The following is a 27254-nucleotide window of genomic DNA, read 5'->3' as shown; positions in this document are numbered from 1 at the left end:
TCATTAATGCCAATCCGTCTAACATTTGGTCCAATCATCACTTCGTCTAATAAACCAGTTGGTCAATATCCATTTCCTTTTCCTTCATTTTGCACAATTAACACTTTATTTTAATTAGAACAAATGGTATATGGACTAAAGGCTATTGGACCAACTGGTTATTAGGCAGAATGGCATTAAACTAAATGAAAGTATACCACATGGTGAGTGGACAAACTGATGGTCGACCAAATGATAGTAGACAAGTTGGCAAGTGGACGAATTGGCATTAGACGAATGGAAATAAACCTAAACATGATAGTGAGAAAGACAAAAACGAGAATGATAAAAAAGACACAGACATACAAGACAGCAAGAGAGAAAATGAGTTACAGACAGTAAAAAAAAAAAAAAAAACTCAGAGAGAAATTTTATCCACCTACAATCTTCCAATCATCTTCTCTCTCCTTTTACCTACGGACGAAAAAACAAAGCGGAACGTTTTCTCTGAAACACTTGTCCTGATAACAAACATCTCTGCCCCATGCAAGCAAGAAGGTGTTCTAATACCCACAATCTTCGAAGCATGGTGCGACGAGTATTGCCCACGCATCAAAACGGTGACAATCTTCGTGTTGATTAAAGAAACGTGCTCCCTAACTCAATCGCGAGACGCAAATTTGATTTTGAGTTGTCGAAGAGCAGGTTATTGGCAGGACACAGAAGCAGGGTGCAATTGCTGCACACACACCCTGCATGAACAGTCACTGTTTATCACATTTTCTCTTTGAAAGAGATTGAGAAAAATATCAAAAAAGACACTCATTTTTAATAGTCTTCTACAAACAGCAGAGATCAAATAAACTCTATGCCCTGAATTTTTTTTACAAGGGGTGACATTTTTACGACACTCTTGTTACAAACTAATTCCCTGATTTCAGAAAGTGGTGGTAGTGGAAAAAAACATGTACATTATTAAATTGATTTTTTTTTCAATTTCTACATTTTTTGCCTTTTCTAAAATCATTCGCTTACAACCTCTCACACACTTACAGACAATAATCATGCCTAATTATGACAAAACTTCACCAAGAAAAAAGAAGCTAAACAACATTTCCATTTTTATGAATTGACAGAGACAGTTAACAATGTTTTAAGATATATGTGACGTTGTGAAAATCTCCAATGGATGAAGATTTAAATGGCTTTGTACACAAGATGACATAATACACATAACATGCATAAAGTACTGAGACTCTTGCATGTAGTACAGTCTGTAATCAATCACAACGTAGGAGATCGTATTTCATTATTGGTTCCATGCTTTTTGCATGTTATGGTGCCTACAATCCTTTTACCTTGAATTACCTATTTTCAAAATGTAACAGGTTGCATTTATTAAAAAAATATATCGAGAATCACCTACCTCTTAAAGAGAAATACCAGTAGTTGCAGTAAACACTGATTTCATGAGAAAATCTGTAAAACCAGGCTTAATTGTCAGTATATCATCGAGGATCTAGATCTGGTACAGTTACATAAACTGAACTTTGTGAAATCTTGAAATCTACGCCGAAAATATTCACACTAAAGATCACCAACACAGATAGGCACACGTGGGACAGTGTATTATTATTGCTGGAATAAAGACCCGACGGAAGTGACCAAATCCGCGCTTATTTTGCTTATTTCTCAGCAATTACACAATTTCTTCCAGAATCCTTTGGCACATATTTTTTATTCATACAAACAGACACTTGGGTGGTCATTATATTAGATTCTGTAAAAAGTCATTTTGAGATCATTACCAAAACTGGAATTTATCTTTAATACAAAGCTCATTCAACATTATCAACTTTTTGGACAGAGAGGATGATAAATGAACTCAGAATCTTTGAAAGCCATTTTGTACATGTAAAATCAACTTTCTTTAGATTGCATGCACACTGGTCTATTCGTGAAATCAGTGACAAATTGAGCTCTCTCTCTTTCTCGACACTTTTGTTTTGACGATAAACATGATTGATTTCCATACGCTGGGGCAAAATAGGTTGACAAACACCAACTAAATTCCCTTTTTCATATATACATGTATTTCCTTCTCCCCTCTACTCAATTTCCATCACTCGCTTTGTATTTTTGCCATAAGGGATAACTGAACATGACAATAATGACAAGGGTGGGGGGGGGTACATGAGACATGTAGTGACCTAATTTTGTGTGAGGTGGTTAGCTCCTTGGTTCAAGCAACCTTTCTCATGGTGTTCCGGGATCCGTAGCATTTAGCTTTGTGATTGATTACATGGCTACGATTGATTGCACTGACTTGTATGTATGATCCGTTTTAAAAACCAGCCACAAGATCCATAGATATTAAAGCTTTATGTTAAAGGCAGCAGTTCTTGTTTTCCCAATCTTTTTTATCATGTGAAATGTCTTTCTATTCTCAAGAGGAAAAAAATAAATATATATACATTATATTACATAGGTTACATGTATGTAGATTCAAATCAGTGATAGGTCAATAAGCCATCACGTGACCATAGCTGCAAGGATCGCATTTGTTATATTCTAGGTTTTGACGTCACCTCAGGGAATATACTGTGTTGTAATTTCAATTGTGGCATTATATTCACTAAGATGACGTCACTCGCAACATACAAGTTGCATAACAAGGTAGTTTATTTGATGTACGCGCTAATGTTAACGCGTCGATTGCATGAAGAACGCGCTTGATGTATTTTTTTTAAAATCTATTATGACGTAGATGGATCAGAGCTGTAGCAAGAATTTCGGATTTGAGCCAGATGATAAATGCAATTTCTGATGGCGAATCCACATATACTATGTAATATAACAGATATTGCCTGGTCTATCGTTTATAACATTTCAACATTTTCAAGCTATATTTTTCCCTCGGGATAATATTTTCCCACAGCGCTGCGCGCTTCGGGCAAAATATAATCCCTTGGGAAAAATATAACTCCGTCGAGGAGAGGAAATGTTCAAACTCTAGGTAGGCAATATCTGTATAATATATCCCTTTAAAATGAAGATATCAGTATCAACTTCCAGCTCTGGATCGATGTTTGTCATCTAAAGTTACATGTAATGTGGGAGTTTTCAAGATCATTTTCACACTTAAAGAAACATGGCATCAACAAATACCACAATGACATCTTTATTTTTTTATCTAAATGAAATTCTTCTCGATAATATATATTGAGGACAGAGATGTAAAGGTTTCTGACAAGTATTAGCAAAGGGTTCATTTGTTTCCTTTTAATTATGGGAAAGGTTTTATGCTCATTATTTTATCAACGATGCAGTCAGCACCCAACTAATCATTTTTTCTAGATCATTTCAACTTCCTTGGAAAAGTTTTCAATAAAATCCAAAATCCATCAATGATCATAATATCTTCATTTTATGTGCTCTGGTCATCATCTTCTAATTTTTCAGATATACATGTACATAGTTGCGCATCACGCAAACATCTTTTTGTCAAACTTTTTTGCCAAAAGAAATAAAGGTTATAAAAGGCATTTTTTCCAAAACAAAAACAAGGAATATTACAGAAAGGTAGACAATTATGAAAAAAGAATTACATAATACAGGCTTCCGAGGTTCAATTATCAGAATAACACCCATTGGCCCGTATTCTGAAGTCAGGTTTAACTTTATAGACGATGGTCTAACTCTGTGCTAAAATTATGGGAAGCCAAGTGTCAAATTGTTTATTATCAGCTGTATGTTTGTTGTGTTCACTGTGCTTTTTCCTGATTCATTGACGGTGATGACAATCATTTATTTATATACCCCCTACACAATTATGAATGATTTGAGAGCCAAATGAGCTGAAATATGATGTCTTTTCTTATATTCACCATGCTTTTTCCTGATTCATCGACGGTGAAGACAATCATTCAAATACTTCCTAGACAAATGTATGAATGATTTGAGAGCCAAATGAGCTGAAATGTGATATCTATTACTGTTGGCTATCCAAAAACCACAACTTTAAACCTGACTTCAGAATAAGGGCCATTGGGTTTACTTTATAAAATCAATACCACCTTTTATAGATGACACCACAGCGCAATTATTACCATCACTATGTTCCATAAACAAACATGGATGAATGATTTTCACTGCTGTCGAAATAGCACAGCCAAATGAGATTTCCGATGTATGAAATTACCACTCTCAAATATTTACAATTTAAACATTCTCAGATGAAGGATTCTCAAATATCATTTTGAAATCTGATCGGCAATGCAATTATTGTACTGTTGGCGACTTGGTCTGTACATGTGCATTGTAGATGACACTTTCTGTCTACATATGTCTAGCCTGCGTTTTACCTCTAGCCTCTTTCAACTCTTTGACATTTTACTTTGCAGCATTCAAGTACTTGCCATTTTAAGCGCATTTCGTTGAATGAAATACAACTTTATGCATAACACATATGTTTGACTTGATTGTTCCTAATTTGATTTCTTTAAAAATGTATTTCATCTTCATGTGTTGTAGGTGGTGACACAAAATTTGCTACGGCGGCAGTTACTCCGGGCTTTATTTTGTCTCAGATATAGGCCCGAATTCACAAAGGTGATTTTTAAAACCCACGGATGAGTCCATGGTTTATGCAGATTTCCTGTATTAAATTACGCTTTATTTTACAGTGCTTTTATTGAAAAATTCCAATGCTGATGCGCGCTTTTGTCACAGTACGCCAAATTGACGCCTGTTGGCGTGGTTATCCACGCCATTTTATTCATGAGTCCACTGTTTTTATTCATGAGTCCACTCTTCAAACAGTGGACTCATGAATAAAATAGCGTATCTAACCATGGTAACAGGCGGCAATCTGGCATACTGTGACAAAAGCGCGCATCAGCATAGGACATTTTTTATACACATGCCCGATACGCGCTAAAAATTAAGCGTAATTTATACAGGAAATCTGCATAAATGATGGATTCAACCGTGGGTTTTCAAAACCACCTTTGTGAATTCAGGCCATAGGGTCAGGGTGAGGATTGTGTTGCAATATTGGGGTTTCATGGAAGGTTTAGGTTTAGGGTTGGAAGTTGGACATCCTATCTAATAGTACATTTATATGTGGAATTTGATCGCAGCGATTGTCGCCAGAGCAAATGTCATGGAACCGTTGTACTATACAGTGACACACAAAACAGAATGATTGATCATAGAACTGAATTTAATTATCACTGATCGCAGTACTGTACATGTTCATGTATTGAACTTGTGGCACCTGACACACAAAACTATTTGATCATAAATTTCATTTTAATGATGATATATATATATATATACACACTAATAACAATTTGCAATCAATTATGATTAATGACTGAATCTCTGTGTACATGTTCAAACAGAGAAGAGAACTAGTTATTTCATATCTTCTTTAGATGAAGAGATGTGACTGAAACATATTCTTATTTTGCTGTTTTATTTAATTTGTTCACTTTCATCGTGCTGACCAGTAAGGGTGTTGTGGCTCGGTCAATGAGTTTCAGGACTTTGAACCACAAGCTCCAGGGTTCAAAGCCCATTGCAGCACACACATCCTTTGGCAAGGCATTTACCTACATTCCACCTACATGTAGTTGTACTATGACTGTACAGAGGATTTCTTTGAATGCTTAAGCACCTTTTGTAGCCATGCTAGAGCCAGGGACACAGTACGTAGCAAAAAGGGAGATACTGTATTTGGCATTTGGAACATTAAACTTTGAGTATTGCATCAGCGACATGATCAATGAATACTATTCAATAAATATAGCATAAAAATATTAATACAACCCTGTGTAAAAGTGAGCATGCACTGTAAATGTTTTTCCTTATGGATTTGAGGAGATTCAAAGAGATTTGCCAAGGCAATATCCTGTTCGATCAAACCACCCACGGCTGTGACACGGTTCTCTCTTCAGCGTGAGTTATTAGGCTAATTGATCATATTTGAACAAGCGCTGTGTGCATGTACGCTCAGGCTTTATTAAAATATTCATTAAACTGTCTGAACACTTCCTACACAAACCAGTACAGTGGGAGGGGGTTTATTTAAAGGTACATGTACAATCCAAATATGAATTCGCTTCAACGTTGGATTAAAGAATAACAAAGCTATATAGATTTTGAACTGTATGCAGTCATCAAGATTTATTTGTTTGCGATTGTCAGATGATGAAAATATTGCACATCTAAATTTTCAAGAATTCAAGTAATGACAAATGTGCCCTCAATTATGTAAACCAAGTGAGAGTAGATCATTAAACCTGTTTTTTTTTCAGTTATTGTGAGAACGAGACATCTTAAAGTCATAATGACATTTGTGACCTTTGACTTTGATTATCCGAAAGTGATTAGATCATCATCACTCTTTATGTATAATTGTACCATTTTTGAAGATGATCTGTAAAATAGGGATTTTGGGGTTACCGCAAGAATGAAACCAGGATGGCCAGACAACACAAAAGTAAAACGCATCTGCAAGCCACCACTGGCAACCACCTATAGCAGGCGAGGCAAAAAAACAAACCAAAATATGTACCTCATTATCCTCATATTAAAAAAAAATAATACTTACTTTTTCTTGATTTCTTAACTTTCTGACTTCCTTTAATCACAATTTCCCATTTCTTTGCTCTCCGGGCTAAAACGGATAAATACTGCTTCATAAATTCCTCATACGTCTCATAATCAAAGTCATCTGGTCTTTTGAATCCATAACCATCGATCTCACTGTAGACAATAAAGAGAAGAAAACATGAAAGAAAAACTTTGAAAACCTGATTACTTTCTGCAATCTTTAAAAAGCCATCAGAACTTTAATCTACATGTGTGGTATTCATGCAGCTGGTTTCAAACAACATCATTGTGTACATGAGTGCACTCTCAGTAATGTTTTAATCAACCTACCAGGTTGGTTAACATACATGTACATGTTTGAATCTACCAAGTGTTGGATAAGGAAAATCTCCATAAGCTTGTTTTAAGGCAAGTTTCGTTATTATAACAGTTGGTAGATTAATTTTAACAAACTTTATATTCTTTTCTGAGAGTGTACATATGATCGGTGTGGCAAGAAATATAGATATGTAGATTTTAAGGCTACCGTATGTATGTTTCACTGACATGAATACAACCCCTGATGCATAATATGCAAGGAGTCAGACAATTTCCACCCCCACAAAAGAGAGTCTCTTGAGTCTTGTATAGATATGATTATGAGCCTATTCAGACAAGGAATTCCAGCCTTCTTCTCAGAACAGAATTTATAAATATCTTTATAGCAGCTTGCACTTATGCATGGTCACAGGAGTTTGTAAAGGTTGTTGGAAAAGAGTGAAACTGAAATATATCTATGAAAATCCTGAAGGTTTCCATGGTGAAGAAGAAAGAGTGGAGAGGTTTCATGGTAGTTGGTAGACCATGGCCCATATTCTGAAGTCAGGTTTCACGTAAACCATGGTCTAACTCTGTGCTAAAATTATGGGAAGCCAAAAGTGTCAAAATGTTTTATATTAAGTTGTATGTTTCTCATATTTACTGTGCTCTTTCCTGATTCTTCAATGGTGAAGGCAATCATCTATTTTATTTCCTAGATAATTATGAATGATTTGAGAGTCAAATGAGCTGAAATATGATATCTCTCTACTGTTAGTGATTTATGTAACAATTGGCAATCCATACTTAAATCACAACTTTAAACCTGAGTTTATGTTAAACCCGACTTCAGAATACGGGCCCATGTATTCTTTTCTGGGCATGTTTTGGTCCTGAAAAGGACCACCACCCACAGTCAATGTTTCGACAAGTGTGTTCTTGTTGCCTTCGGGAGAATAGAATGTCTGTTTCAAATGGACACAAACAATGAGGTGATCTTTGAAAGTGTAGTATGATGGTGGGCCCCAAGTCTGCGCACCTAACAATTTGAATTAAGATTTAACATGAATTTCTTCTTATTTCACAAAATCTTTCAGTTAATAATGTTCCTTATATTATTTTGAGTAAGTGTACCAAATTTCTCATTGAAAAATGAAAGAAAATATAGGATTTTCTTGAAAAAACCTCGGGCAGTCATTTTCAGATTGAAAAAAAAATTGGTACCCCATGTCTGCGCACTCATTCACTTTGCACACGATTCGGGGATATTGATGAGAAAGGCTGCATTTTGAGGCCGTCACATGAAATGCCCTAAATTCATTATTTTTCCACCAATTTGAGTAGGATTTTTTTATATGAATACCTGTCTATGTATTGCAAGAGTAAATTTCATGCTCGTTGCGTATCTCCTTTTACCAGAATCGGGCAGATACGTGTGCGCACAGACAAGGGGACTGCGCAGACTTGGAGGAACTTGCCATACAGATCATATTAGAGATCAGAGATGGGGTTAGTGCTTTGCTCATCTTTATCTCACTCCACAGTCTCCATCATCCAAAAGTTTTTTTTTAAATATATATACCTCCTGTTCCATCAGAAGAGATTTTTTTTTGTTACTTTCAATAAAGTTGATTAATCCCTTAAAAAAAAACAACTTGGATTTTTTTTCCATTTCATAGAGCAAGTGAAAGCAGAATAATTGATTCAGAAACTTTATTTTGATATGATATTGCCCTAGATTTTCTTCTATTTCACGAGAAAGAATTGGGAATCTACCCGGATGCATTCGGATAATAATTGCTCAGTGTGAAAGGGGTATAGTACATTTATCTAATGTGAGAATGTATGCAGAGAATGTCTTTGTTCAGTGTGACTCCTGGGAACCCAAGGCAAGCTTTGACCTGACTAAATATATGCTCTGGCAACAGCTGGCTAAAATATAACTAGGCCGCAATGGTTGGATCTATGTGAGAACGAATCCAGACAAAATCATGTGGAAATGTGAGACTACATGGTAGACATAAGATTGACGCCACGCTCTCTAAAGGAATCAATACATAATCTTAGCATGCATTGGAGTGCTGAAGAGGCCCAGGATGGCGTGCATAATAAACATTTGTACACATCAACAAATGCGTTGATTAATTCTTGTACCTAATGGATGTGTTTTCACGGTATTCTGGATCTGATTTTGAAGTACTTGAACAATCCTTGCATTATAAAGAGAAAGGACTGAAAAGATTTTTTTAATTAAAGGAGGGGTTTTAATAACATGTATACTATGGATAGAAGATAAGAAAATGGAACAATAAGAGGAAGAGGAAGAAGAAGAGAAAGAGGAGGAAGAGGGAGAGGAAGGAGGAGGATGAGGAGGGAGAAGAAGAAGCAGAAGAGGAGGAAGAAGATGAAAAGGTATAGAAGATGAAGAGAAAGAGAAAGGAGAGGGTAGGGGAAGAGGAAGGAGAAGGAAATGAAAAAGGAAAGAGAATATGAAGGAAGAAAGGAAGGAAGGAACGAAGGAAGGAACGAAGGAAGGAACGAAGGAAGGAAGAAAGGAAGAAAGGAAAGGAAGGAAGGAAGAAAGGAAGAAAGGAAGAAAGGAAGGAAGGAAGGAGAAAGAAAGAAAGAAAGAAAGAAAGAAAGAAAGGAAGGAGAGAGAAAAAAGAAAAAAGACAAATAGAAAGAAGAAACAAGCTGTACAATCCAATGAATAGAAATTAACAACAAAAATAATGTACTACTAAATGTACCTTTCTTAATAATATATTCACATCTTCAGCAGATAGCAAAAGTGCATGATCAATTTCAGGGATCAATGGCACTGTCAGAGCACAGACAGACAGACAAAGAAATATGCAAACAGAGACAGACAAACCAATATAAAAAGGCACAGACATGCTGAATGGAAGAAAATTGGGATATATCGCAAACTACAGAGGTATATACCTCGGCAATCAATATTTTGGGGTGATGATTTATTTTCTGGGGGTATCATTTTGTCGTAAATACACAGAGTGAAAAAAAAACTTAACTAGATTCGGATTATTAAAGTGAAATGTATGTGAAACATATTTTTATGTTCACTCTATATTGTATATAAATTTCACTCCAAATTAGTCATCCTTGACGTCAATAAAGGGCAGTGAAAGATGAGTGAAAACTCACTCTCTTTGAAGTGCCATACAATAAATAGCTATGCCATACACTGTGAAAAAAAAGAGTAAATTTACGTAGGTCATTTTTTTGTTGGGTAATATATACGTTGGTTATTGTTTTGTTGGGCATTATGTGCCCAATACTTAGGCAAATTTTTACTCTGCCGCTGCCAAAATACAGATGTCCAATTGTTGGGCTAGTAATTGCCCTGCTGAGTGGTAAATGTTGCGAAACTTTACGATCACGAGTTGCGCTTGCAGCATGCTACACACGGTCGATAAGATATGGAGGAGCTTCTAGATGACTGGGGGCTGGGGAGCCTCGCTGAATCTTTCATAGATGAGTTGCTTAAACGTTTTTTTTAATTTTTTTATTTTGGACTTTACGTTAAGCATAATTTGTAAGGAATTTGTCAGAATAGGCCTACATACATGACATATATCTGACGCTGTTTTGTTTTTGCTTCACTCACTTGAGATATGCACTTGCACTTGTATGCAGCGTTATTGTGCATGCAAAGCACTTTCGGATAAGGTCTCCGGATCGACACGGACCAGGTACACGAAGTGAGTGTAGGCCTTGCCCAGATGTTGGGTTAATAACTTTATTAAAAAGTTGGGCAAATTAATGTCCCCCAAAATGTAGCTCAAAATATTACCCAACAGTTGGGCACATTAATGCCCCAACAACGTTGGGTAAAATATTGCCCAGTAGTTGGTAGGGTTGACTATCGGCCCAACGTTGGGCAAAATATTGGGTAAAATATTGCCCAATTTTTTCACAGTGTACATTATCAACAAAATGAAGCATTAAGTCAAACAAGGTTATGCTGTCTGTAAAAGTACTTCATTTATCAAAAGTTTATGGAATTCATGGGTTCCAATTTTTTCTGACTTATGATTTTCATTACAGATCAAGCATACCGATCTTAAACAAATCCGAGTACGAGTAATGTCGAAAATTTGTAAACAAATCATGGGAATCTGTTATTCATTATTCTTTGACAGAGGTATCATGAATATGTATAAAAACTAGATATCATATATATGGAACTTTTTAGACATGTGTTTTTTTTTATATTTCATAACTCTTCCAAAAAAAAAATAATACTCACTCATGTCTGGAGTGTTATCATGTGACTTAACCAGAAAACGGAAGAGGCTCTATATTAAAGCTTTTGGTCAATTATTTGCCAGTATTCTGACGTCACATTCAACTTTGACTGCAGTCTAAATCTGTGCTAGATTATAGGAGCCAAAAATTCAAAAAATCTGTTTATATTTCTTATGTTCACTACTTGTTTCCCTTTTGCTTTTATATGAAGAAAAATACTCAAGTTACCATTCCCAGACAATCATGAACAATTTTGGTGTCAAATGAGTAAATAAACTGAATGTGTACTGGTAAGGGATTTGAGCTCCAATTGGCTTCCATAGTTAAACCACAACTTCAAACCAGGGTTTGATTCAAACCCAAGTTCAGAATACGGGCCACTGTGATTAAAGTTATGATAAAGAATCAATTGAATTCTCTGTTTCATTTTTTGGGGGTACACTGTATTTTATTATATGGATAAAAGAAATAGAAAGAGGGGTACTAAGATACCGAGATGAAAGGCAATAGGAATAAGATGAGAGGAAAGCTGGGAATGGTGGGGAAAATTGAAATACACAGGGCACAATATACAGAAGCATGTTTGGCCTTGCAAAAATATGTGTGACCTACATGTACAAATCCATTCACCAAGTATTCTATTTCATGCTCCGTTCTCACAATAAATACATGTAGGCAGGTGACAGCTCCACTTCCCAAATGCGATCTTGTTCGCTTCAAATCAACTTGCATTACACATGCGCTGCTATTCATCTTATAAAGAAAGACATGTACCCATCAGGAAAATTTTGCCTAGCATTTCAAAATTTTAAAAATTTGACAGCCGCTTTCAGAAAAGAGTGGTAACAGTTCAGAAACATGGAAATGGTGGTGGGATTAAAGCACATATTGCCCGTCTCCTAATTCTCGTAGAGAACTCTTTCAAGGCAGTTATTCAAGGATGGTGATTATCAAAACTCTCAAATCACGCTTTTTCTGAGCAGTCCATTTTCTTTAATTTGGAGAACTTTTGGATAATATGTGAAAAGGTTTCAACACACTAGTGTTAAAATGAAAGGCTTTCGCCAAGAAATCATGTTAGTGAACCAGTGCAGTAATAAAACTTTCTTATGTACAACATTGGAAGTTCATACTGGATTTCTGCACCAATTGGCAAAAAATTCCTCCTTTTCATTGTTGGGTTGGGAGGGAGGGGGTCCATTAAACATTTACATCTTGCAAATATTAAAATAACTGGTATTTCACAAAAATAAATACTGAACGTACGATCCCATGAAGCGGTAGAGAGGATCGTAACCCTGGAAGCGGAGCTCCGGACTCAGAATATCCTCCAAATCCTGCGCTCCAGGAAGATACATGGTGTAGGGCACTCTCCGTAATGAATACATCGTAGTTGACAAGTAAATCTCAAAGACGACGGGAATGCACGGGTTATCCCCTAGAATAGGCAGATCGTGTGAATGAGGTCGAACCTCGAGGGCGCCTGTCACGCTGTGCGTGTATAAAGCCTGATTCCAGCATCAAGGTAACTTGATTCTTGCCGTGACAAAGAAGTTTATCCCAATCCTCTCGGTGTGAACCAGGGGAGGATTTCACAAATCGATTTATCAGTGATTTCCGCTGGTAGCTGTTATACTCTCCTGAAATCCTTGAATCCAATTGGCTGAGAGCAGATTTGTCAGTCAAAATCAGTGAATAAAACATTTCATGATATGCTCCTCCATTCTATCTGCACTCTGAGTTTTTTTATAACCCAAAACTTGTTTGAAATATTGACCTACCAACTGTTGTTTAAAGCAATCCCAATTCACTTTGCATACAATTTTAAAATTTTGCACACAACTAATTTTAAACAGTTGGTAGCTTCATATTTGAATGTTTCATAATATTCTGACAGTGCTGGTGTTGCCGTCTTTCATGTAAATTGCAGTTGTTTGTAGTAATGACTGTAAAATAAATTCAAACAGAGTCCAAAACAATCATCACTGCAAAATGTTTGCAAGAAAAATAATGAATGTGTTTAATTACAGTAGAAATTAGTACATTTGCTGAGTATTTTCAAAAGCATACTTTTCCAAGAAATATGCCTTTTCCTCCCTTGATATGCCTCTCTGCATATGGCAGCAACAATGCCATGCTACCATTATGTAAACGAGGTGTTCATGGTAGGAAGGCAAAATATATCAAATTTCAAATTGTAAATTACAATGCATCACCTTTTATATAAAGAATATTCTTTTCACAGAAATCAATCTCACAAATTTTGACAGTAAGAATTCATCCTTCAACACCAAGACATTCGACTCTCCTAAAATATCTTTATGAGACAAATGGAATACATTTCCGACGGCTTAACACAACAGCAAATTCAATTCCCAAGATGGAACATCGCCAGACGGGAATATGTGCATACATGTAGTGCAAATACTGGCCGGATTAATTTCATATCATATACAGCGACGGTGTGAAGAACACTTATGCGTCTGCAGTTTGGTTTTTGAGGGTTTGCACTGACAATAAAAAAAAAATCTTGACTCGGACAAGGGCGGAATTAAGGCCAAATAGTTCCACAGTGGAGAGAGAGAGAGAGAGAGGGGAGCAGACAGAAAAGAAGACAGACAAATAAAATGACGACAGAAAGCTACAGAGAGGGAGAGACGGAGAGGGACAGGCTGACAGAGACAGAGAGGTAAAACATACAGAAAGAGAGAGACAGGACAGACAGAACAGACAGACAGAAAGACAAGCCTAAATTTTATAGAGACATACATGTACATGTAAAGCCTAAATTTTATAGAGACATACATGTACATGTACAGACTGACAGAAAGAAACACAGAGACATAGACAGAGAGTGAGAGAGCCAGAGAGGAACAGGCTGACAGAGACTTAAAGAAAGATAAACAGACAGAAACAGAGAGATAGAAACACAGAAACAGACAGACAAGCCTAAATAGAGACATACAGACTGGTAGAAAGAAACAGAAAGACATAGACAGAGAGAGTGAGAGAAGCAGATTAGGAGAAAGACAGAGAGAGGGAGACTAAAGAACATACAGAAACAAATGGAACAAGAGACAAGCATACAGACATGTAGACAGGATGATTGATAGAAAGAGATTCTTAAGTGTCCAAACAAGGAGTTGTGCATGAAGGAGACAAGTGGAACTTGATTTTTAAGTGAAGTTCTCAGCTATTTCGAAATTTCAACACTATAAAGAAACATCGTGAAATCAAAATCATTTCCTGATTTTCAGTGAGTTGGATTTTAAGAAAATACTGTCAAAAATCAAAATCGAATAACAATATCAAGGAATTGCAGAAGCGTTGTTTACAATGGGATTATGATTCCTACGCATCAGATAAATGTCATGAAATACATGTACATTTAGCTTCATAAACTCTATAAGTCCTGTTAACAAAGGATTCTGCCAAGAAGGTCCAAAAGTTAAAACTCCAAAGAGTTCAAATCCCAAGTTATTCTCATCGGCTTCAAAATTGCAGAGTTCATTCCACAAAGAAGTTTGTGCACATTGTACAGAAACACAGTGTTAAGCATGTATTAAAGGGATCATATCACCAAGCTCCAAAAAAAATCATGAAATAAATCCTCTTTATATCCACAATCCTCCAGAAGGTTCAGAACATTGCATGTCGTACAACTTCATTGTAGAAAGCAATTCTCGTTTGTTTTAAATACAAGCAGTACTTGCTTGTGATCATGTCCTTTGCTGGGTTTGCACAACACTGAAATAAAAAAAACACATTGCCCGTAGATGGATCACCAGCACACAGAACAAGTGCTCTTGTATCACTATTTTTTTTATACGAAATATATATTTTGAAAAATTGCTATTGTTATTGAATAAAACGTGTAATGAACATCTGTGATCAACTTTGGCATTGAATGTGTGGGAATCCAAACAGATTGGTGTGAAAATGATGATTTGATAAAGTATTGGTCTGACATTTCTAATCAGTGCTATCTGACCCGGGTTGGGTTTAAAAATTGTTTTTGACAGCTTGATTACTATTTTCCCCGCCAAAAATTAATCTACAATTTATTTATTCTTTTCATAATATTGTATTTTTTATGCTTTAATCTTTCTTTCATACCATTTTGCAATTTATTCTTAGCACTGCTTGTTCAAATTCCATATTTTATTTATCTTATCTTTATTAAGTTTTCTACCATATTTTCTTCTTTTTTGGTTTATTCTCATAATAACTTTTTTACATAATTTTTTAATCATGCTTTTTGCTCTACAAATGCAATTCACTAAAGCTCCTAGAATGATATTTTGGGGTGGAAGTGTAATAATAGCATTCCCAATAATGGAAAATACAGGTACCACAATTTTTTCTCACATATTTTAACTTTTTCTTACGCATTTTTCTTTGACAAACTTATTTGGCAACATTATTTCACATACTGGACATCATCAGATAACTTTCAATTTCTTACATACAGTAAAAGTAATCACTCATGTATGATTTTTAGCAAAACAAATTTGTACTGACGTACATACATGTATGTTTTGGAGCAATTTCAGGGTCTGACATGCATTTTAAAAATACATAATGTTTCATATAAGTTTAAATATACTTACATGGGTATCACAAATTAAGGGGTAAAAGTTGCGCGGGACTTGAAAGTCAGCTAGCGGCACGGGGAAAAAAATTAGTGCTGATGGCATTTATTGCAAAGAATTTTTCAGGGGGTGGGGGGTTAAGCAATGAACCCTCCATGCACTTGCATAGTAGTCCAACAGGTTTATACAGATTCCATTTTGAAAACATGTCTGGCTGATAAGGAGAAAAAAAAGGATGTTCGTTTCATGGCTGTCAAATCAAGTCAATCAATCAACTGTTATCGACCAGCGATAGCATTTTCATGACGTCACTCACCAGTGGTAGATTGATAGTTCAATCACCTACATGTAGATAGGAATGGCGTACTGAAGGACATTCACACAAGAGAAAATATGAGTATAAAGATTTTCAGACAAAATCACATGTGGCAAATACTGAAAGGAAAAGTCCACACCAACAAAAAGTTTATTTCACTACATGTAAAATGAGAAAATCAAACAAGCATAACGATGAAAATTCCATTAAAATGGGTATACAAAAATATGAAAGTTATGACATTTTAAAGTTTTGCTTAATTTCCCAAAACAGTTATCTGCACATCCTGGTCGATATGCAATTGAGGGGACTGATGACATCATCCACTCACTACTTCTTTTGTATTTTATATGATATATGAAATATTTCAATTTTTTCCCCTTTGTCATGAGAAACAAAGTTTTATTCCTCCCAGAACATATATGGAATTACCATTGTTCTAAAATTAAAGTATTGTACATGTATAATTCTAACAATAAAATCAAAAGAAATAGTGACATCATCAACTCTCTCATTTGCCTATCACTGAGTTGTGCATATTGTTTTCTAAAAAATAAGCGAAACTTTCAAATGTCATAACTTTCTTCTTTTACATCTCAGTTTGATGAAATTTTCAGCGTCATTCTTGTTTTATCTTTCTCATTTGATTCACCTCAACTTTTTTTCTGGCGTGTATTTTGTGTATTGGATAGTGCAGAGTCTGAGATTGAAAGAGAACAGTTTAAAAAATCAATTTGAAATAGTTGTAAACACAGGCAAACTGAAAAAAAAGAGAGTATGATCTTTGCATTTTTATAAGGATTATTCACCATAGGACATTTGAATGTCACTATGTAGACAGAAAGATATTATCGATGATGGTAGTGACTGTGATGATGATGATTATGATAGTGATGATGATGATGATGATGAAAGTGATGATGATGAAAGTGATGATGATGATTGATGATGGTGATGATGACGACGAACATGATGGAGATGATTGATAATGATGATGGTGATGATAACTGATGATGATGATGATGATGATGATGATGATGGACTGATAGACGTATTGTGTTCTAATGGATTTGTCTCGGTTCTGTTTTGTAGTTCTGCGGATAAAGTTCACATTTTCTTGCTATAAAACAGCAATAAAAAAAGGAGATGACTAAAAATGGGCAAATTCCTCACTGAGAATTGCAGCATGAATAGAGTTGGTGTGACTGTCCGGGGGGGGGGTCTGTTGCAGCGCAAGGAATGGTTACAGACCTGGAGAAAAAATATCACCAAGCCCGAAAACTGTCTAGCAATATAACCTGTCAATTTAGATAGCACTCAATCTTTGAGATCTCATCATTGGATGAAGTGCACTCTCTGAGATCAGCGAACTGTTTCTACTGAAAGAATTTCACGTGAAACCTACAATACATGAACACAATCTACATACATGTTGAAGTGGAAGTACAAAAATAGAAGATTCTGAGAACAGATTGAGGAACTATTCCAACTCAAAGAGAGTCCGAATTTCACTGACAACAACAATTAAATTTCGAAAGTGAAAGTATTTGAATTTTGATGCAATTTCTACTTTCTAATATGATTTCAATGTCAGCAAAACATTCTTGAAACAGAAATCTCCTTAAACAGAATACTGCACAGTATGTTATCCGCAGACAACCATTCTTTTTTGTTTGTACTGTTTTAATGTAATAAGATTTGGGTGGAAATTTGTTGCCAAGTTAATATTTCCTCACAAATAAACATGAACATGGATATTGTTGACATCAATTCAGGACAAGGTAGAACCCTCCCCCCCCCCCCCCTCCTCACCCAAGACAAAAATACACAGGGAATGTGGGGGATTTGCCCCTACACTCTAAATTCCAAGGATTGAAAATAAATATCCAGATCGGCTGTGAATAGTGACCAGAAGAATTTTGAATCTATTATAAATCTTCAGGATTAACTTTTAAATCTCAACAGATTTAAATTCAAATTTCTTAGGTTTACATTCAAATCAACAAGATTTCAATCTAAATCTAATATTTGGCTGGTCACTATTCACAGCCAATCTGGATTTACTTTACTTGGAATTTAGAGTGTACCCTGTTAGGTCATAAAAGAGCCGTGTAAAAATTGTTGAGTTCAATACAAAATATATTTGGGTATTAAAACAACAAAGCATTTCTTTGAATCTCATCCATTCACAAAACTACACATCCAGAGCCCAAAGTCCCCTCAGTCGAGATTCAATATGGGCCAAGATGTTCAATCTTATTATACATGTACCTGCAATTCAAGAAATGTGAACAAAGTAGAATATTTAATACATATGCCATGGTATTATTATTTATATGATGATAAATTGCAATGAAATTGCCAGCATGTGAACACATCCCTCACATATATACATGTAACTGTCATGATGAAGAAATGAACGACCCAATCAATAACACTCCGATTCAAATTAGAGAAGGGGTGCTCGTGGTCATAACGTCCGGCAATTCTGACGTCACCATTTCGGGAGCAGGGAAAACTAGGTACAACGTAGCTGGAGGAAAATGTCAATTATAAAAAAAAATGATGCACTTGAAAAAGATAAGAGTCTGTCGGTCCCTCGAGGCTGGTTGATTACATGCAATTATTCCTAATCAGCAATGTCTTTCCTCCTACTCTGATTATTCACCAGACAATAGGCAAATATCATCATGATACATACACCTGTGCTTTATACGATAAGATGTACATACATGTAGGACAAAGTACACAGTATGTTCATGTTGACCTACATTTATAGTTTATAGCTCAATTTCACTTTTGGTAGAACTTTTAATCTTGGTAGTCATCGCAAGTTTTATTTGTATTTTATTCCTTCTTAAACATCATTTTAAAAAAACTTTTTAATTTACTGTTATCTTACCTTACCTTTACTGCAAATACTGAAAGAATGGTGAAATTCATATTAAAAAAGTGTTGATAGTTTTCTATGCTGCAATAGGTGAAACAAATAACTGAATTAAATTAAATTTAAACATTTTCATATTTTTCACCTACATGTACATGTATGTAGTCACAATCTCAGAAGAGTGGTTTAAAAATTTATAGTTCGAAAGCTGTGAGCATAAAAACAGTATACATGTAGATGGATTGATGAATGGACAGACAATCCAAAACAAGTAATGCCTATGATGGCAATAAGCTTGGCAGAGGGGGGGGGAGGCTTGAATAAAAACATAATTAGACGTCAGGATTCAACACATCAAGGACCCTATCCAAGACACCATCCTGCAATTTGGATATGATGGTCTTTTTTCATGGCCATCACACTCAAACGAATCCAATACGGACCAAATAGTTTTTAAAAAACATCCATGAGAAAATACTGTAACCCCAATTTGTCGATGTCTCCTGAGGTTTTCTTTAAGAAATGGAGAGTATTGTTAAGTTCTATTTGAAGCGTTCAGAAAGTGAATACGAAAGTTTCTGGACAGCATGTATTCAGGGATGCCAGTGGCAAATGGCTCCAGGGACTGATTTTTTTTTTAGAAGGAAGAATATTGTCCTAAAAAGTAATATTTCTCTCCTTCCTACATTGTACCCTACTACCCTCGCTCTCTCAATCTCCCATCTCCAGCTACCTCCCCCCTTTACTTTCACCCATACTGTCTATTTCAACCTTCCCTTCTTTCTCTCTATTTCCTCTTCATTCTTCCCTCCATTCTCTTTCCCACTTTCTTTCTCCATCCCTCCCCTTACATCATCATTTTCTCTCTCCCCACATTCCATCCTCTATCTCTTTAAGTCTGATTCAACCTCTACCTTTTCCTTTCTCTACTCTCTTTTCCTCTTCTTGCTCTAGATCCATCCCCAACCTTTGTCCCCTGTCTTGCTCCCTGTCTCTCTTCATCTCACCCTCTCCCCCCCCCCCCCCCCCCCCTACCCTCGTCTCCCTCATGTACATGTAATCTTACCTCTTCTTTCATTTTCTGATTTCAGGTCTTTTCCATCCCCCCATCCCTTTGTTTCCACCATCGCACCCCTCACTCCATCACTCCCTCTCCTCCTCTCTGCGCCCTCTCCCCCTCTCACTCAGTTTCTCATTCCTTCCTCCCTCATTTTTTTTTCTCTCATCCTGTTTTTATTTTTCTGTCCCTATCCTGCCCCCCTTTTTCTCCCAGACTCTCATTCCCTCCCTCTCTATCCACCCTCTCCTATTATTGCCTGTGGCATCGCTGATCAATGATTCATGCGTGGTGGTTGGAGAGTTCAGTTTCAATATCTGATGGATACATGTATGCAAAATAATCACACAGACACTTCAAAATAAGGAAACAAGACAAGAGACCGAATTATAATTATGTCTCGCTTTTGATGCTTTGATTATTTGTTGCTGCTCTTTATGCATTCCACAATTCTTGCTCCAGGGAATAATTTTGCTCAGCAAAGATGAATAGCATTTTTTATTATAACAGAAAAGCTTTCAACTAAATTCTGTACAGTCCTATTGTATGTTCACAAAAGACCTTTGTGATCTCAGTGTTTAAATGTGGAGCAAATTGTGATGCGATACCAAGAAAATTATTCTGTGTTCTAATCATTATAATTGTCATTATATCACAGTTTCACTACTTCCAAAGCCCTTCTACAAACAATCTTTGGTGCATCATAATCATCATCGGCTCAAAGAATGAAAGTAAGATTTTCCTCCTATGCCTGAGACACCTGGCACTTAAGTCCTTGCCCCATACTCCTGGTTCATTGATTCCAGTATTGATTTGCTCCATGCTTTATGGAATCCTGTACTTCCTTATATAATATTCACTCCATAACCCCCATTTCAAAGGAAGACCATAGACATTATTGTACTACACACTGTGTGTGATTCGAGGGATTGAGGAACTGGTCAGAGGTGGAAAAACAAACACACCAACTGAGACACCAATGATGATGGGACAGCTAAATATGATCAATGATGATGTTGATGATGATGAGGAGGAGGAGGAGGAGGAGGATGATGATGATCATCATCATCATCATGATCATGATGATGAAGATGATGTTGGTGATGGTGATGATGAGGAGGAGGATGGTGATGGTTATGTTTATCATGAATGATGATGATGATGATGATGATGATGATGATGATGATGATGATGATGATGATGATGATGATGATGATAATGACAATGATGGTGATGATGATGATGATGATGACAATGATGATAATGACAATGATGGTGATGATGATGATGATGATGATGATGATGATGATGATAATGATGATGATGATGATGATAATGATGATAATGACAATGATGGTGATGATGATGATGATGACAATGATGATGATGATAATGACAATGATGGTGATGATGATAATGATGATGATGATGATGATGATGATGATGATAATGACAAAGATGATGAAGACAAAAGTGATGATGATGGTAGTGTTGGTGGTGGTGATGATGGTCATTCTCCAAAAGCAAAGGTATAGCACTATTAATTACGAAACTATACTTTTGGATCTAGTGTGTTTGGGTTATTTTCCCCTTTAACCCTATCTAGGCCGGGGTATTTTGGGAGTTCATATGGCTGGGGGGGCCTGGGAGGCCTCCCCCCTTGAGATCTCAGCCGTCGACAGCGCCATCACGCCGAAAATTGGCACGCGGGTTGCCTGGGACATAATCTACAAAATTGTATAGTTCATGTGAATCGCTATTAAGTGATTATGCTAATTTATGCATAATTAGTATGCGAAATAATACTTTTTCCTCTAACTCCCTAAATAAAGCTCCAAATGTACTAATTTTTGGTATAGAAACTCTTTGTGGTGTTCTTAGCAAACGTACATGAAAAAAATTGCAATATCAAATCATTTTCTTATGTATTATATTGTTTTTTGCAATTTGTTTTTTTTTACCTTTTGTTTTTCATTGTTTTTTCAATAAAATTTGTTGGGGACTCTTTTGAGATCATAAAAAGCATAAAATGAATACATTTAGACCAGCAAAACTAAAAATAATGATACATTTATGAATTTTGGTTGAAAACGCAATTTGCATTGACTTTGTTCACAAAACCACGTTTTTGAGAAATTTTTGGTCTGACATGCACTTAATCACATAATGTTGCATAATTTAAGAACCACGTACCCGGGTGTCGCAAAATTGGTCTCAAAAGTTGCGCAAGACTTGAAAGTAAAAAGTCAGTGAGCGGCGCGGTCAGATAGGGTTAAATCATTTATCTTTATTGACTTCCAATACTGATATTAAATTTTAACATAATGCTGTCTCCAACTGAAACAATCCTACAGAGGGTCAATTATTTGCAATGTCTATGATAGCTATCATTTGCATTATATACATTTGAAACTGTAAACTTTAAATCTCTACAAACCACCAAGAACTGTAGGTTGGCCTATTGTATAATCTGCTGGAACTTGTATAAATTCTTCGTTGTGTCGTGTACAAAGATGAACCACGGAAAAGTAGGTGCTTCATAAAGTTGTTCCACGGATGAATTATTGTTCCCCTTTCACAAAACAAAAGTCACACATAATTTTGCACTTGCTGCCCTCAAACTTTGGAATACCAGTAGCCTCCCACTAGACATACATGTACCAGAAGTTATCCATCACTTTAAGATTGTTCAGGCTTTAAGATTAAAGCACAGAACACAAAAATACACTAAATTTCCAAGGTCAATCAAAAGGACAAATACATGAAATTCAATGGCCTTGGATGGCCCATAAAAATTTTGTTTTTGTTGTTGATTGGTTTTTTAATGGCGCTCACATTCAAAAAAGAATATACGCGCCAATCAAAACTATTTCATTATATCTATTCTTAATAATGATGTCTTGATTTCATTATTTTCAGTAGATAAGGCCTTATATTGGATTTGAGATTTGAGAAATAAGGCTGTAAATTGGATAGACGAGATTTCCTAAGCGCACGCAAGCTTTGTTACACAAAGGAACTCCTTGGTTACACTTACAACACACTGTATTAAAGCCTCTTTGCTTTTAAATTGCCAGTGCCAATCTCCATCGGTTTGGCAACTCAGAGGCCACGTGGAAGCGCTCAATAAATGCAGGTGCGCACACAAGTACAAAATATACAGTGGGTACAACGTGAAAACATCTGATTTAATTTCTAAAAAAAAACAGAAACAAAACAAATGTCAACTCCATATTGCATTGGTAAACACCAGATGAAGGCAATAATGGTGATGTATAAATTATCAAAAGTACATGTGATTCAAAGTACATTGCATCATTCGCCGGTCATTCCTAACTTCATCCTGATGGGGCGGCCTGGTGCCCTCCTGCTCGCTGCCCCGTTTAGCAGCGCGGATCCGGTGCCTGGCAGGTATACTACTAGGCACACAATCTGCCGGCGGATCGTGCTCTAACTCCGGGGATTCAGTACCAATTTCTCTTTGGCAGATATCGTTCTTGTTATCGTTCATGCACGTACAATATATACGTATACATCACGTGGTATGTGGCCGCACACGATATCCCAAACTTAATCAACCGACACCCCCCCCCCCCCCCCCGATATTGCCAGAGCTGAGCCACGTATGCGTTGCCAAGAGTGACGTGCGTCATAATGAATACACGTAGTCAATCTGAACCAAATCTGCAAACAACAAACCAGGCGGATATGGTTCAAAGTATGAACGATATCTGCCGGCGGATACGGTACAGTGAAACCAAATCCGCAGCTACACCCCATTCACCAACAATCATTAAAAGTGATATGCCCGGTCAGCACACAACTCACAAGAGCTCTGGCAAATTTAGGACAATTTTTTATGATTGATTGCATTGATTACATGAACATTGTACAGGCTGTAATGTTCACTTAAAATCATGAATAATGATCACAAAGCCTTGTATTACCGCCTTTTTTACCAGGTCTTGATCCTGCCCATTCTCCTAATTTTCAAGAGTCGTTATCAACAAGTAATTAATTTCCTGCAACTCATTTCCAGGTTCACACCATTTTCCATCCAAGCCTACAAGTCATTGCTTGTGCATGAGATTGGTGCATTGGTAAATTGCCAATTCGTCCACTGCTAACTCGTCAACTCACCACACGGTCTACTTTCAATAGGTCTAATGCCATTCCGTCCAACATTTTGTCTTAACAACCATTTGGTCCACTAACCAGTTGGTCCAATCATCACTTCATCTAATCACCATTTTGTCTTTTACCATTTCGTCTGATAAACCAGTTGGTTCATTTTGCACATTTAACACTTTATTTTAATTAGACCAAATGGTATATGGACTAAATGGCAATAGGACCAACTGGTTATAAGACGGAACAGCATTAGACCAAATGAAAGTAGACCATGTGGTTAGTAGACAAACTGATGATGGACCAAATGGTAGTAGACGAGTTGGCAACTGGACAAATCAGCAGTAAACGAATGGGAAATAAACTGTTGCATTATTATCAGCAGTAGTAATCTTAGTTGGAAGCCCAACTTTACAAATCCATAAAACACTTGTACTGTACCATAGATTATTATGACTCTGCACATAGGCCTACACTCAATACACGTACAGTATATAACTTTCAATAAATTTTGATTTTTTTTTCTTTCCTTTTTTCTAGTTGAAGCCACAGTCATCAGATTCCTGATCCCCTTACTGGTTGTTATGATTATAAACACTGTGGACAAAAGTAATTGGTGTCAATGCTTGCAATTTTCTTCTTTTTTTTAATCAGGCTGGTGATGAATGTATGATGTTGTGCTCTCATAGTCCCAACATTTTTTCACAACTTTTCTTTCATTCATTAGCGTGTAATGCTCCATTATCGTAATTTAAGTCATGTTAAAGATAAATAATAGTTTTGGTATACATGTAAACAATCTCAAAATGAGTTCAAGCAGAATCCAATATTACCATCCAAGTGTTATGTATGAATAAAAAATATGTGCCAAGTGGCGATGGAAGAAAATACCTAAATAATTGCTGAGAAATGACTAAAATAAGCACGGAATTCCATCAAATGTCGAGTATTTTTCCGAGCAATATCAATACTCTGTCCCATATGCTTTCCTGTGTTTACAGTGATTATCAGAATTATCGGTTTTCAGTCAAAATTTCAAGATTTCACAAAGATAAGTTTACTTCAAAGAAGCAGATCTAGATCTATGATAATATTGTGGCAATTACATGTAACCTTGATTTTATTAGATTTTTCACATGAAATAATTGTTTGCTGCAACTTCTGTCTTCTACATTTAAGTATGTTTTTGTTCATATATCTCTTCTGTCATTCTTTCTCATTCTCATTATTCATTTCAGGATTTATTCAAAATCAAATCTATTCATATTCTTTTCATGTCATTATTTATATCTATTGAATCATTTAAAAAATTATTTAGAATTAGAACTGAGTCTAAAGCTCTCTAAGTTAAAATTTTGGGAAGCCAAAATATCAAACACTTTGTTTAAATAATAGTGTATATTTCCTTTTGTCACTCCCCCCCCCCCTCCCCTGCTTCCCTGGCGAAAAAGAATCAGTTAACACTCCAAGACAGAATGATGCAAGTGTCATGTCAAATGAGCTACATGTATGAGCTGACTATCCAAAGTTAAAAGTTTAACCACAACTTCGTTGAATCAAACTCTGATTTACAATCTTTAAATCAGAGTTTAATTCAACCTGGGATTAGATTAGATATGTTCATTCGATATTCTGTTTCAATGTTTGCTAACTAACTTCAACAAGCAATATAATAAAATAACACTTTCCTTGCAACTGTGATTACTGATTGCGACATATGTCTTGTCTGATTAATGTTTCTAAAATTTACAAAAATAAAAGTTTAGTTTTCATTTGATCTAGATTACATCTTGTGATTCTAAAAGTAAAACCAGTGACAGTAAATGATATCTCTCATTATCAGTTAAGTCCTTGTTATGCTTAAGAAACACTTTCAGAAATTGTACCTTCTATAGAGAAGAAGATCTTCACGTTCCTCTCGTGTGCTATTTCCAGTCGCTGCAGCAGCCGCCGCTGGGCCTGGGCCCTCTGCCATTTTCTCAGCCGGTACACGCCTCTTTTTCACGCTTACGTAGCCCGTTCGACGGTGGGAGGTGTCCGCTATCCTCAAGTTCTTCAGCAACTCCTCGACTTGTTTCTTGAAAGATAGAACAAGTATCAAACTGTTCAAAGAAAAATGAGTAAATCTCTGCAGTTTGGAGAGCAATCAAAGTGACGTTTTGATGAAGGAAATACACCAAAATCCAAGAGAATGCTGCGATGTTAAAGAAAACAAGGACCAAGTCTGTGCTTTCATCGCCGAAGTCAGAGCCGAATCTCAAATGACTTTTGCCTGGCCACAGGTGAACGTTGAGGTTGCTCTTGCTAAATAAAGAAAAACGAAAGTTTGTTGGAAATTCCAATTATTATCAAATTCATTTGATTTGTATTTTGTATCCCGGGATTGTATTTTCACATAATTTTTAGTAAAATATTCAACGTAAATATAAAAAAAGCCCTTTAAATTTTATTTTGTCACGTTCAACCCCATAGGCGGTTCCAGGGTGGGGGTACTGGGGAGGGGCGCGGGGCCCGCTACGACGAAAAACATGAAAGAAAAAAGGGGGAGAAGGGCCTACAGTATTTTTAAGGACCCTATAAATCCACAAATATTACGTAAGAAATCATTTCACCCGGCATCACGGTCAAAAAGTGATCAAAATCTGACCATGAAAAGGAATTTATTGAGATTTAAAGTTTAGCAATGTTTTAAAACAGTTATTCGCCGTTTAATTGGAATTAAGGTTAAATAATGTGACGTCACCAACTTTCCCTTTTCCCCTCGATCTCTTATGTTTATCACATGAAATCATAATTATTTCAAATTTTCATACATGCATGAGAATAATATTTCTTTTGTAAGTTGCAGCAACATTTTCTTGATTTAATTGGAGAACAAACAAAGCTTGAACGAACTTGTATAAAATACAAAATAATAAAGAGGGACTATTTGCTTTGTCAGTTCACATTCATGAAGACATGCATAAATCTGAGTCATCGAAAAATTGCGAAACTTCCAGTTTTTTTTCCTCTGATAATGATTTATCTTCACAAATCACATTGTCTTCTGCGTGGAATGAGCCTACCCCTTTAGAGTTAACTTGGAAAAAGAACCATTTTGGTTTTCTCATA

At 36.1% G+C, this 27254-nt stretch overlaps 1 protein-coding gene across 1 annotated transcript in view; it reads right to left on the bottom strand.

The window, feature by feature from the left end:
* Positions 1–26428, bottom strand: part of LOC121429852 (growth hormone-regulated TBC protein 1-A-like) — a 51160-nt gene extending 24732 nt beyond the window's left edge. Inside the window, exons 1-2 of the mRNA XM_041627101.1 lie at positions 26030–26428; positions 6596–6750 (exon numbers count right to left, since the gene is read on the bottom strand). Of these exons, the coding sequence (XP_041483035.1) occupies positions 6596–6750; positions 26030–26118 (244 nt within the window). The 5' untranslated portion in view covers positions 26119–26428. The remainder of the gene's footprint in view (positions 1–6595; positions 6751–26029) is intronic.
* Between the last annotated feature and the right edge of the window lie 826 nt (positions 26429–27254).

This window comes from Lytechinus variegatus, chromosome 16 (assembly GCF_018143015.1).
Source record: "Lytechinus variegatus isolate NC3 chromosome 16, Lvar_3.0, whole genome shotgun sequence".
Lineage (NCBI taxonomy): Eukaryota > Metazoa > Echinodermata > Echinoidea > Temnopleuroida > Toxopneustidae > Lytechinus > Lytechinus variegatus.
The sequence above is the reverse complement of the archived record's forward strand: the minus strand, read 5'-3'. Positions and strand labels throughout refer to the sequence as shown.